The sequence below is a fragment of the Mirounga angustirostris genome, unplaced genomic scaffold, assembly GCF_029215605.1.
Source record: "Mirounga angustirostris isolate CCGP_5_RB_7025 unplaced genomic scaffold, mMirAng1.0.hap1 SCAF_5, whole genome shotgun sequence".
NCBI classification, from domain to species: Eukaryota; Metazoa; Chordata; class Mammalia; order Carnivora; family Phocidae; genus Mirounga; species Mirounga angustirostris.
Window position 1 is genome coordinate 101,394,512 of NW_026991713.1, and position 13,825 is coordinate 101,408,336.

Genomic DNA, 13,825 nt, shown 5'->3' on the forward strand with positions numbered 1-13,825 from the left:
GATATACTACATATGAATGAACCTTGAAAACATTATGCTAAATGAAAGAAACCAGACACAGAAGGCCTCATATTGTATGTTTCCATTTATATGAAATGTCCATAGTAGGTAAATATATGGAGACAATGGTTACCAGGACCTGGGGAATGAGAAACGGGGAGTGGCTGCTTATGGGTTTGTGGGATTTCTTTTTGCAATGATGAAAGTATTTTGCAATTAGTGATATAACTGTAGCCTTGTGAATATACAAAAAAATCACTGAATTATACACATTAAAATGGTGAATCTTATGATATGTGAAGTATAGCTCAATTAAAAAATGGTGAAGCAAAAATGAAAAGGCATACAAAGAAAAGTGTATTGATTCTCAGTGGGGCATGGAGGGAGAAAACACAGGGTATTAGAATATGGCGCCTTTATCAAATGAAAAATGACTGCCTGGCATTTTTAATATGTCTCCCACCCTCAATTTGATATCTATCAAAATGAACTATTATGTGTCATATCCCTTAAATATGTTGGGCTGGGAAAATAAAATTAAGGAACATCAGCAGCTTGGAAGGCGGCAAGACTATATGGATAAGTAGGCTGTTTAGGAGATTGATGCAGAAGTACTGGCCAAACAGGATGAGGTGGTAGCTGTAGGGATGGAAAGGAAATATATTAGAAAGGTAAAAATTGGTGGTACACAGTGTTTAGTTAATGAGAGTTGAATAGAGGAGTGAAAAAGGAGGCGTCAAAATGAATTCCATCAAAGTAGAGAACATAGGAGAAGTGCATGTTGTAAGGAAAATGTATGTTTAGTTAGAACTGCTGAGTTGTCTATGGGAAATCTTGGCAGATATGTATAGTAAGTAGTTGGTCATATAAGTCTGCGGGCCAAGGGGGAAGCCAGAGTTGGGAATATTGATTGAGAAAACCTAAACTAAGTACCTGCCTAAAATAGGTGATCGTTGAAGCGAGCTCAAACAGTGGCTGTGGGTAAGATTGCCCAGGGAAAGTAAAACAGCAGGAGACAACAACATGTTTGGGGATAGAGCTGTAAGGTACATACCAATGTTTTAAGGATAGGTAGAGGAAGAGGAGCAATAAAATGTCTTAGAGAGATAGTAGAATCAGAAGAGTAGTATTAGAGAGACCCAGGTAAGGCTTTCAAGATCGAAGTGGTCAGTAGTGTCAAATGCAGTGAAAGTAAAGAGAATCCATTGATTTTGGCTATAAGGAAACCATTCTGGTTTTATTCTAGAAGTGGTAGTGGGAGTTTTTAGTGCCTAGGGCTTCATCTTATGACAATATACCATTTCTGTTGGATATCTTTATACCACCCATTCCTGAAAAAGTTTTATTTTTTTGGCTTGATTATAAAAAATAGTATACACTCGAAAAAAATCTGTGGTTTGGCAAGAAAGTGAGATCACCACCAGATATCTTACTACCCAGAGTTGTACATCCTGCTGAAACTTCAAAAAAAACCCAGCCAACCAAACTCAGGTAGAGTCTATGTTTGTAACTTTTTCTTTTTTGTCTTTGGTTTGACAGTAGATAACAAACATCTTTCTCTGTCATTAAGTATAGAGCTACAAATCATCAGTTATAGTGAGATGGTATATTAATTTTCTGGGTCTGCTATACCAAATTACCACAGACTTGTTGATGTAAAAATCCAGAAATTTATTCCCTCACAGTTTTGGAGGCTGGAAGTCCAAAATCAGTATAGGCAGGCCTTGCTCCCTCTGAAGGCTTAAGAGAGAATTCCTGGTTGCCTTTTCCTGGCTCTTGGCAGTCTTTGGTGTTCTGTGGCTTGTAGCTGTACCATTCCAGTCTCTGCCGCCATCTCCTGTGTGTGTCTCTGGGACTGAATTTCTCTTTTCTCATAGAAAGACACCAGTCATTAGATTTAAGGCCTACCATAATCCACTAGAACTTATCTTAAGTTGGTTACATCTGCGAAGACTGTATTTCCAAATAAGGTCACATCCAGAGGTTCCTGATTGACTTGAATTTAGGGGTGACACTCTTCAACCTATTGCAGATGGTATTTCATTTTATAGTTTTGCCTTAACTTATATAGCCAGTTCCCCATTGTTGGACATTTAGATTGTAATTTTTTCCTAGTATGAACATAATGGAGACAGGGAATAATATATGTAGTAGGTGATGTAGCTGGGCACCTTTTGGTACTCCCTTGTCCCATCTTAACCGGATGGACATGTCCAGCAGCCCTGGCCTGAGAGGAATATGATCATCAAGCGGTTAGGCCCCTTGGGAGTGAAAGTTTGGGTTGCCATCAGGTAAGCTACTAAGACCTGTAAATAAGATGAAATTAGTGGAGGAGGGAGAAGAAGAGTACCATTTGTGTTCTTGAGAGACTGACAGCATCTGTAGTTTGTTTCAGTAACCTTCCTCTTCTGTTATTCCCCTCAAGAACAGAAGCCTATGAGAATCACGGAGAAGCTGCTTCCTGTTCCCATGTGGAGAAGTAATTCTGCAGTGCAAGGGGTGGACTGTGGCAGCCACACAAATGTACTGTTCAGATCTCCTATTGTGCGGTGCAGAATTGCCTCACTTTCTCTACTGTTATTGCCTTTGTACTTTTGTCAAAAATGAGTTATCCATATGTGTGTGGGTCTATATTACTTTTTAAATTATGAAAGTAATTCATATTCATGTTAAAACCTCAATCAGTATAGAAGAGTGTAAAAAACCCACTTTTCCTCATGACTTCTTGTATTATTCTTATAAATTAAAAAAATTTAATTTACATAATTTACATACAGACTTTTTTTTTTTTTTGAGTGGGGGGGAGAGGGAGAGGGAGAATCTTAAGCAGGCTCCAGTGCCCAGCACGGAGCCTGATGGAGGGCTCGATCTCACAACCTGAGCTGAAATCAAGAGTCAGACACTTAATCAACTAAGCCACCAGGCGCCCCAGACTTATGTTATTATTTTTAATATCTGTAGAGTATTACCATAATTTTAGACTATTACGAGTCTTGTTATTTTATTTTCAGTTTATTCTTATTCAGTTTTCCCACTTGTGTAAAAATATATATAAGATGAATTCCTAGAAATGTAGTGACTAACATTTATTGAAAACCTACTAAGAACTAGATAGGTATTTTATACTTACTCACTGATTTGGTCTTCTTAGCCATCTTTTGAGGAGAACACTATGTCCATTTTATAGATGAGGATACTGAGGCTCTGACAGATATATTTATTTGTTTACTGTTACATATTTAAATCGTGGAGCTGAACCAACCAGCCCAAGCCTTTCCTACTAGATGCTACATGACTAAGCCTCAGGAGTACAGTAAGAATTACTTAATGGGAGCTTGTTAGGATGAAATGTATATAAGGTCTATGCATTACATTTTTGTTACTGTACATTTTTACACTTACTGCCCAGAAAAGATTTCAGGTCACATTTTTTATTTCATACTTGAGCATGGTATTATTAATGTGCTTTAATATGAAGAGCAACAGTGTTAAGGAGGGTAATATAAAAGCTGTGTCCATGTATTCTGAGCACTATTGCTTGATGATTTGGAATTGTATTTTTAGTTTTTGCCATTCCACTTCATTTGTGGAACTTTAAAAAAAAAATGACTGTTGTTTTAAAAATAAATCTGATTAGGGGCACCTGGGTGGCTCAGTTGGTTAAGCGGCTGCCTTCGGCTCAGGTCATGATCCCAGGGTCTTGGGATCGAGCCCCACGTCAGGCTCCCTGCTCAGTGGAGAGTCTGCTTCTCCCTCTCCCTCTGCCTGCTGCTCTGCCTACTTGTGCTCTCTCTCTGTCTGTCAAATAAATTAAAAAATTCTTTCCTTAAAGTGTATACCACCAAAACTGAATTAATTTTAGGTTTCTTAACTTTATTTTCTGAGAACGAATTGAACCTTCTCTTGATAGGGAAATCCACTATTTTGAGGCTTTTAGGCTGTTTTTGAGTTAAGAATGCTTGTTTGGTGAAAATAAAAACTGTAAAAATTGTAATTTTTTATGGGAACATGGAAATATGATTTGATGGTGAAACTGTTATTAATAAACACCAAATCTAAGATAAACCAGATTTCTAATAATGTTCTTGTCAAAATTAGATTTTAAGAAATTTTTCTAAACATAAATCGGGTAAACTTGCAGAGATTTAAACACTGTGCTAATATTTTTTAGTATTTTTTAAAACTCTATAGGATAAGAAAACTCATTTGAAGTACTTAATAGGTCTCAGGCTATAATATTAACTTGACAGATAATTTAATAGAGATTTTTAGGTATTAAGAGCAATGTTGTATTCATTGGCATATTTTCTGCATGTGATTGCTGTGTGTGTGTATGTGTGAGAGAGAGAGAGAATTTTTAATTTTCTTACAAAATGAGGCATTAATCTGTTCTTATTGAGCTTATGGTGTCTTTTTTTGGAATTAAAATGTAGCTACAGAATTTCCTATTTTTATTCATCTAGGAAGAACAGTTTTTTAAAATATTGAAATCTTGACTGTTTAGTACATTTCTTTTTTTTTTTTAAGATTTTTTTTTTTTTTAAAGATTTTATTTATTTATTTGAGACAGAGAGAATGAGAGAGAGAGAGCACATGAGAGGGGGGAGGGTCAGAGGCAGAAGCAGGCTCCCTGCCGAGCAGGGAGCCCGATGCGGGACTCGATCCAGGGACTCCAGGATCATGACCTGAGCCGAAGGCAGTCGCTTAACCAACTGAGCCACCCAGGCGCCCTAGTACATTTCTTTATGACTTTCAGGGCATAATTTTAGAGGACAAAAATACATAGCGAAACATATAGAGAAGGAGGTTGTCAATTTATGGAATTTGGTTACAATTTAAAAATAAAGTTTATTAACATAAAGGATTTATTATTAACATGATAAAAGGGCTTTCATTATATTTGTCTTACATTGCATTTAGTTGCAGTTTCCTTAAACTAATTTCAAGCTTACTACCACCTTGTGAATATAAGAACTATTTTACTGAATTATATTCAGATTTAGGTTAACTTGTGGATTTAGCAAACATTGCATATTTGATTTGTATTAGGCACTGTGCTAGGTTTTGGAGATAAGATACTCCTTTAAGGAAGCAATTAATTAAAACATAGTACATTATTTTGAAAGCTCTTGGTTCCATGAGAGGTGCACCTAAATTAGACTGAGGGATTTAAGGGTTTGTGTAGGACTGTGACTATTAAATTTAGTTTGGAAAAATGAGCAGTAAGTAGTTAGCCAGTTGAGGGGGAAGAGGAAGGTCATAGAAATAAAAAGAGGGTATGATATTTCAGGAAATTGCAGGTACTTGATCATGGCTGTCACATGGAAAGGGAGAGTGGTTAAGAAGTAAACTGCCTTAGGGAGGTAGGCAAGACTGAAATAATGAAAAATTTTATATGCCTGCCAAGGAATTTAGATTCTTATTTTGGGAAGCCATCAGAGGAAGTATGTAGGTGTGCTCATGTCATATTTAAATTTTAGAGCAGTGGTTCTTAAACTTTTTTGTTCCACCATCTCTATACACTCTTGAAAATCAAGACTATAAATAGCTTTTGTTTATGTAGGCTATATCTATTACTATGTACTGTTTTAGAAAGTAAAACTGAAAAAAAGTAAAACTGAGAAAAATTTAAAGCATAAGAGTATACAAGTATACATTCCATTAGTTGTCAGTGGGATATACCACGTATCATGTAGCCTCTGAAAGACAATACTATACATTTGTAAGAGTGTACAGTGAAAAAGGCAAATAATATAGTATTATGAAAGTAGTTCTGTTCTCATGGACCTCCTGAAAGGATCTTAGGGAGTCTTAGGGGTTCCTGACCCACTTGGGGAATCGTATTAGAAGATCATTCTGGTGGGGCACCTGGGTGGCTCATTCGTTGAGCGTCTGCCTTCGGCTCAGGTCATGATCCCAGGGTCCTGGGGTCAAGCCCTGAGTCTGGCTCTCTGCTCAGTGGAGAGCTTGCTTCTCCCTCTCCCACTCCCCCGGCTTGTGTTCCCTCTCTCGCTATGTCTCTCTGTCAAATAAATAAAATCTTAAAAAAAAAAAAAAGATCATTCTGGCAATGGTGTTGAGAATTGTTTAGAGCCTACAAAAAGAAACATTCTTTTAATTGTGATGCAGTATGGTATGCCCCCTTGAAACAAAGATTTCAGCAACAAGTCTGTATTAGTTTCTTTTGTGGTATTAAAAAAATTACTGGATTAAAAAAACCCAAACATCTCACAGTTGGTTTTGTTTTTTTTTTTTTTTTTTAAAGATTTTGTTTATTTATTTGTCAGAGAAAGAGAGAGCACAAGCAGGGGAGTGGCAGGCAGAGGGAGAAGCAGGCCTCCCCGCCAAGCAAGGAGCTGGATGCGGGACTTGATCCTAGAACCCTCGGACCAGGACCCGAGCCAAAGGCAGCCGCTTTACTGACTGAGCCACCCGGGCGTCCCCATCTCATAGTTGTTATGTAGAGCATATCTGGCTCAAGGTTCTGGCTCAAGATATTTTGTGAGGTTGCAGTCATTTGAAGGCTTGTTTGGAGTTGGAAGACCTTTTTTGAAGCTATCTCTCACATGACTGTTGGAAGGAGGCTTCAATTTCTCAGTATGTGGCTGTCTATAGGGTAGCTTGAACATCCTTACAAATGGCAGCTAGGTCCTTACAAAATGAGGGATCCAAAAGAATGACCAAGACAGAAGCCCCATTGTTCTTTATGAGTTGTCTTGGAAGCAAATCACTAAGTCCAGTTCACATTCAGAGAGAGAGGAATTTTGCTTTCCCTCTTGGAGGGAGCAGTATCAAAGAATTTATGGAAATACCGTAAAACTACCAAAATGCTTGTCAGGAGAGTGAGTCATCCATGGGTCTTTTCTGCATGCCTTTGTGGGTATGCTAAGAATACAAGGCCCTGAGTGCTCTTAACCTGGGCCATTTCTCAGGATTGTGTATGCAGCAGGCTACCTTGAGGTAATGTTTCCCATTGGGACAGAGCAGGCTTACTGCTCGTTATAAAAGTGGTGGATTCCCTAAACTAAGTATCCTCAGCTGCAGTGCAAACCCACTGCATGTGTAGCATCTATCTGGGCCCCTCTTGTAATCTGTTGGACTTGGGGATAACAGGGAACCAATGCAGACATTCTCATACTGTTAGCTGTGTAGTGAGTAATAAAGTTTTTGATCTCTGACCCAGGAGACTCACATGTTCTGTCTGATAGGCAGAGAGAGAAAATTTGAAATAACCACCACAATAGATAGTAGATAGGGAGCTAACAAAATATGGGTAGGAAGCTAACTAAAAGACCCTGGGAGCAACATTATGGGCTCAAACTGTACAGCTGTATGATTTTATCCAGCAGCAATCAGGATTCCAGTTGTATAATCAGTGAAGGTATTTCTTTTGGATTAATCAAGGACAAGGGAGTTAGGAGTGTGAAAATTTTTTTTTTTCTCAAACTTTTGTGGTATAATTAATGTACACTAAACTGAATGTATTTAAAGTATATTAGTTTGATGAGGGTTGCCTGGCTGGCTCAATCAGTAAAGCATGTGACTCTTGATAGTGCAATTGTAAGTTCAAGCCCCATGTTGGGTGTAAAGATTACTTAAAAAAATAAAATCTTAAAAAATATATACATAATTTGAAGAGTTTTGATATGTATATGCCCATGAAACCATTACTCCAGTCAAGATAATGAACGTTTGCATCACCCCGAAAGTTTCCTCCTCCTCCTTTTTGATCCGTGCCTCCCCCAGGCACACACTGATTTGCTTTCTGTCATAATAAATTAGTTCTAGAATTCTGCATACATGGAATCATACTGTATAACTTTTTTTTGGTCAAAATTCTTTTTTGTCAGTTGTTTAAAGTGCAAGAATTATTATTTTTGTTGTTGTATGTCTGGCATCTTTTTAAAAGAAACAAATTTTTTTTGAACACTATCTTCCCTGAAGCTCATGAGATTAAAAAGCCAGTATGAGGAATTCAGAGCTAGTAAATTTCTTCCTTTCGTTGTGTAAATGAATACGGTTCTGATAATAGCAAAGACTCCCCATGCAAATGCCGTTTTGGATCTGAAAGTGACTTGGACATTAGAGTGCACCTGCTAATGTTGAAAACTTGATGGGAGTTTTTGTTATTGGATCTTAGCCTATTCAGTGTGATTTAGCTACTTGACTAGATGAAAATAAAATTCTGCACAAAAGCACAGTTGGGAATTTTTTTCTTGAATGTGGCAGTTTAATGTTCTGATGGCATGATTCCTGAGACTCTGAATTATTACTCATTATTTTGTTACTTTCACTTATTTGTTCTTTTGCCCACCATCTTTTAAGAAAGACTTTCTCCTTAATAGAGAAGTGTGATTATTTAAGCTTTATACCTGGAAAGCCTAAAATTGCCTTAATGAGTACTAGATTAGCAGGACACACTGCCTTAAAACTGTGGAAGCCTTTAATATCCTATGAACAGTTGAGCTATTCTCATCAGCAGATGATCGTGGTTAAGCACAGTAGTTAAGAGCCTACAGGGTTGTGGAATTAGGTGCCCTAATTCAAATCTTGACCCTACCACTTAATGGCTATGTGACTTTAGATGTCACTTAACACCTATAAGCCTTGTTTGTGTCATCTCTAAAATGGAGATAATGGCAGTACCTATGTTATGGGAGGCTTTTAAATATTAAATTAGATCTTACAAAATTTTAACACAATGCCTGACATGGTAAATATTCAGTGTTAGCTTTTGTTATTATTTAAGGGATTCTGGATAATGAATGGCTCTCTTATTTTAAACAATATTCAGATTACTTAAAAGAAAAAGCTTTGCATCTCTCTTTGATCTTGAAATAGAATTCATTCAAACAGTAATATGTAGGTTATTACTTGTCACCTACCTCACAGTTCAGATTAATCGTGAAAAGGAGGGGTGCCTGGCTGGCCCAGGCAGTAGAACACGTGACTCTTGATCTCGGGCCTGTGAGTTTAAGCCCCATGTTGGGCATAGAGCTTACTTTAAAAAAAAATCATAAAAAAGAAATTTTTACTTCTTAAACTAGGTTATTCCTGGAGAGGAATTTCCTAACACTACTAGTAGAATATTGCAACTTCCGAACTTGGTGTACTATTGCTCTTTCTGAGATGGAACCTTGAAGATTCAGGCTCTGTGTATTTTCTGTTCTGCTTGCTGTTACCTTGGGGCTGTCTTTACTAATGATAAGGTGAGACTGCCAGTGTATTCATATTTCTGAAGAGTAACCTGTTTGAGTTCGACTAAAGTATATGGATTCTTTAAAATCCTATTTTTGACCATGTGAATTACTTGCGTAGAATGTTCAGTGAAGAAACACTTTTTAAAAAATTTTTTTTGAGAGAGAGAAAGCACGCATGCGAGTTGGGGGTTGGCAAAAGGTGAGGGGGAGGAACAAGCAGATACCCCACTGAGTGTGGAGCCAACTTGGGGGCTCAGTTTCACCACCCTGATAACATGACCCAAGCAAAAATCAAGAGCCGAAATCAAGAGTCTGACACTTAACTGAACTATCCATGTGCCCCAGTGAAGAAACACTTTTAAGAATTCTATGTAACAGTGGATTTTTGGAAAATATTATTTAGTGTGCTGATACCTGTTACTTGACCTAAGCCAGTTCTTTGGTACTATATTAGGAAGCCATGGAGATCTCGTTGACTTATTTTTGAGAGAAGTGTGGAAAGTAGATAGTTGTGTATGTGTTTTAAAATTGGTTTTAATTATACTTATAGAATATGAACATATTTTCTTTTTAAAAAATTCAAGTTTTATTGTAGTATGAGTATAAAGTGAACCTAAAGCCTCCATAAACATTTTGCCCCCAACCTCCTCTTACAATACAAGTTCCCTTCCTTCATATTGTTGCTCTTTCAAGTTTGGCATTTCCCTATAGGAATTCTTTATACATGTTGTATAGATCTTTATACATATGTATACATATACATTTTTCACCTAGTTTTTGGTTTCTCTTTTAATTATGCTTATAGTATTTTTTGGTATAATACTTCGCCATTTTGACATAATTAAATATATTATTTGTTTTTCTTTATGGTTTTTGCTTTTTGTTTCTTACTTAAGAAGCCCTACCTTAACTCAGGTTCACAAGGGTGTTCTAAGTTTTCTTCTAGTACTTTTGGTAGTTTTAAAATTTGTGTCTTTGGGGCATCTGGGTGGCTCAGTGAGTTAAGCATCCAACTCTTTTTTTTATTATTATGTTAATCACCATACATTACATCATTAGTTTTTGTTGTAGTGTTCCATGATTCATTGTTTGTACATAACACCCAGTGCTCCATGCAGAACGTGCCCTCCTTAATACCCACCACCAGGCCAACCCATCCCCCAATCCCCCTCCCCTCTAGGACCCTCAGTTTGTTTTTCAGAGTCCATCGTCATTCTTCCCCCCTTCATTCTTGCCCCTCCTGCTATCTTCTTCTTTTTTTTTTTTTAACATATAATGTATTATTTGTTTCAGAAGTACAGGTCTGTGATTCAACAGTCTTACACAATTCACAGCGCTCACCATAGCACATACCCTCCCCAATGTCTATCACCCAGCCACCCCATCCCCCCACCCCCCACCACTCCAGCAACCCTCAGTTTGTTTCCTGAGATTAAGAATTCCTCATATCAGTGAGGTCATATGATACATGTCTTTCTCTGATTGACTTATTTCGCTCAGCATAACACCCTCCAGTTCCATCCACGTCGTTGCAAATGGCAAGATCTCATTCCTTTTGATGGCTGCATAATATTCCATTGTATATATATACCACATCCTCTTTATCCATTCATCTGTCGATGGACATCTTGGCTCTTTCCACAGTTTGGCTATCGTGGACATTGCTCCTATAAACATCAGGGTGCATGTACCCCTTTGGATCCCTACATTTGTATCTTTGGAGAAAATACCCAGTAGTGCAATTGCTGAGTCGTATGGTAGCTCCATTTTCAACTTTTTGAGGAACCTCCATACTGTTTTCCAGAGTGGCTGCACCAGCTTGCATTCCCACCAACAGTGTAGGAGGGTTCCCCTTTCTCTGCATCCCCGCCAACATCTGTCGTTTCCTGACTTGTTAATTTTAGCCATTCTAAGCATCCAACTCTTGATTTTGACTCAGGTCATGATCTCAGGGTGGTGAGATTGAGCTCTGCGTCGGGCTTCATGTTGGGAATGGAGCCTGCTTGGGATTCTTTCTCTCCTTCTCCCTCTGTGCTGCCTCCCCCTCCTGTTCATGGTGCATATGCACATACACTCTCTCAAAAACATAAAATAAAATTTATACCTTTAATGTACATCAGATTTATTTCTGTGTACTGTGTGAAGTAGGGATGTAATTTATTTTTCCAAGAGCACCAGTTGTTCAAACCCCATTTATTGAATGATTTGTCTTTTCCTTACTCTTTTGAAATGTTACTTTTAGCATATACTGAACTTACATATACAGGTAAGACTGTTCCTGAACCTGTGCCATACAATTTTAAATACTGTAGCTTTTTTTAAAAAAGATTTTATTTATTTATTTGACAGAAAGAGAGATAGTGAGAGCAGGAACACAAGCAGGGGGAGTGGGAGAGGGAGAAGCAGGCTTCCTGCCGAGCAGGGAGCCGGATGTGGGACTCGATCCCAGGACCCTGGGATCATGATCTGAGCCGAAGGCAGATGCTTAACGACTGAGCTACCCAGGCGCCCTAAATTCTGTAGCTTTAAAAGGCTATGGGTCCTTATGCGAAATCCTGGGGGTCAGATGTGGTTTGGAGTCCAGATTTTTCCTCCTGATACCCAGTGGACATTATGCAGTATCCTGTAATCATATACATTGTTTTCTCAACGACTGTATGAATAATACCTATAAACAGTAAGTGACCTCATACCAGATCAAGTCAGGTTTTGCTGCTAAATAAGAAGAAACAAAACTTACTTTTAGAGGTTTTACGATTTTTGCATTGCAAGTGAAGGATCATGGACCTGTAATTTATCTTTCTATTTAAGGAACAGCTTCCTTCTTTGTTCTTCTGTTGCAAATCGTTTAGGTTATCTTATACCTTTACTCTTCTGTTTGAATTTTAGAGTCAGCTTGTTGAGTTATTTGGAGAATCCTGTAGAGATTTTCATTAGGATACGAAGTATTTCATGCTTGTACCTTTTTGTTAGATTTATACCAAAGTGTTTTTATGGTTTGGTTGCTATTGTGAGTGGGATTTAAAAAAAATTGCATTTTCTAATTGTTATTACTAATGTACAAGAAAGTACTGATATTTATATATTGATCTTGTATCTGACTGATTTGTAGAGTTCTGTTAACTTGTTAGTTGATGATCTTGGGTTTTCTAGTTAGAAAATCATATGTTCAAACTTGAGTTTTATCTTTTCATTGCTAGTATTTATGTCTCTTATTTCTTTTTCTTTTCCATTTGCATGGCATGGTTTCAGTCTTCAGTTTTGAGACATGCAAAATACCGTTAAAATGATGTTTACAGTAAAATGTGCTGTAGACAAAATTTGAATGTGTGATAAAAAGATGATAGAAAGGGAGATCTTTCTTATGTGGGGGTAATGAAAAGTGTCTGAGAGGCAGATATTTATTATTGGGGGATTTAATGTGTGATCTTTTCATTACAGATATGGTATAAGGTATTTCTTCAAGACTGGACAGCCGAAGACCTGTTACTTCTGATTAGCCTTAAGCAGACTTACAGCCATCGAGAAACCTCACGGAATTTCATATTTTGCTTTCTGCTTTACACCTTTCTTGGCACCCACATTCATCTTGCAACCATGTATGGAAGTGCTCGCTCAGTTGGGAAGGTGGAACCGAGCAACCAGAGCCCTGGGCGTTCACCTAGGCTTCCACGTTCCCCTCGCTTGGGTCATCGTCGAACCAACAGTACGGGAGGGAGTTCTGGAAGCAGTGTTGGAGGTGGCAGTGGGAAAACCCTTTCAATGGAGAATATCCAATCCTTAAATGCTGCCTATGCCACATCTGGCCCTATGTACCTAAGTGACCATGAAAATGTGGGTTCAGAAACACCTAAAAGCACTATGACGCTTGGCCGTTCTGGGGGACGTCTGCCATATGGTGTCAGGATGACTGCTATGGGCAGTAGCCCCAATATAGCTAGCAGTGGGGTTGCTAGTGACACCATAGCATTCGGAGAGCATCACCTCCCTCCTGTGAGTATGGCATCCACTGTTCCTCACTCTCTTCGTCAGGCAAGAGATAATACAATCATGGATCTGCAGACACAGCTGAAAGAAGTATTAAGAGAAAATGATCTCTTGCGGAAGGATGTGGAAGTAAAGGAGAGCAAATTAAGTTCTTCCATGAATAGCATTAAGACTTTTTGGAGCCCAGAGCTGAAGAAAGAACGAGCTCTGAGAAAAGATGAAGCCTCCAAAATCACTATTTGGAAGGAACAGTATAGAGTTGTGCAGGAGGAAAACCAGGTTAGTTTTATATGTATGTTTACCTTTATTGACTGAATTCATGTGTGTAAGTGAAATGAGCTATTCTCTTTCTTTTCTTTCTTAGGTTTTCCTCTTCTTGGTTCATTTATCTTTCTTTTTCCTATTTATCTGAGTATTTTTCTATCCTCCATTTCTTAACCTTTTCCGGATTTGGTCCTATACCTTTGTTTTTTTCTGGTTGCCAGGTCTGCTTGCTCACTATTCTTGCTTGCTTTTCCCACTTGCATTTCCCTGCTTCTCTTTCTCTTCCTGTCTTTTCTTTAAGCCTGTATTACCTTTCTCCAGTTCTTGCAAGAGTATAATTTTGTCATCTGCTCTAAGATGCATTATCAAAATTA

The 13,825-nt window shown here is 38.0% G+C and overlaps 1 protein-coding gene across 7 annotated transcripts in view; it reads left to right on the forward strand.

The window, feature by feature from the left end:
* Positions 1-13,825, forward strand: part of ERC1 (ELKS/RAB6-interacting/CAST family member 1) — a 555,561-nt gene that overhangs the window by 29,942 nt on the left and 511,794 nt on the right. For all 7 annotated transcript variants that reach the window (XM_054507254.2, XM_064591742.1, XM_045874103.3 and 4 more), the window contains exon 2: positions 12,642-13,466. In XM_054507254.2, coding sequence (XP_054363229.1) covers positions 12,798-13,466 — 669 coding nt within the window. In that variant the 5' untranslated portion in view covers positions 12,642-12,797. The remainder of the gene's footprint in view (positions 1-12,641; positions 13,467-13,825) is intronic.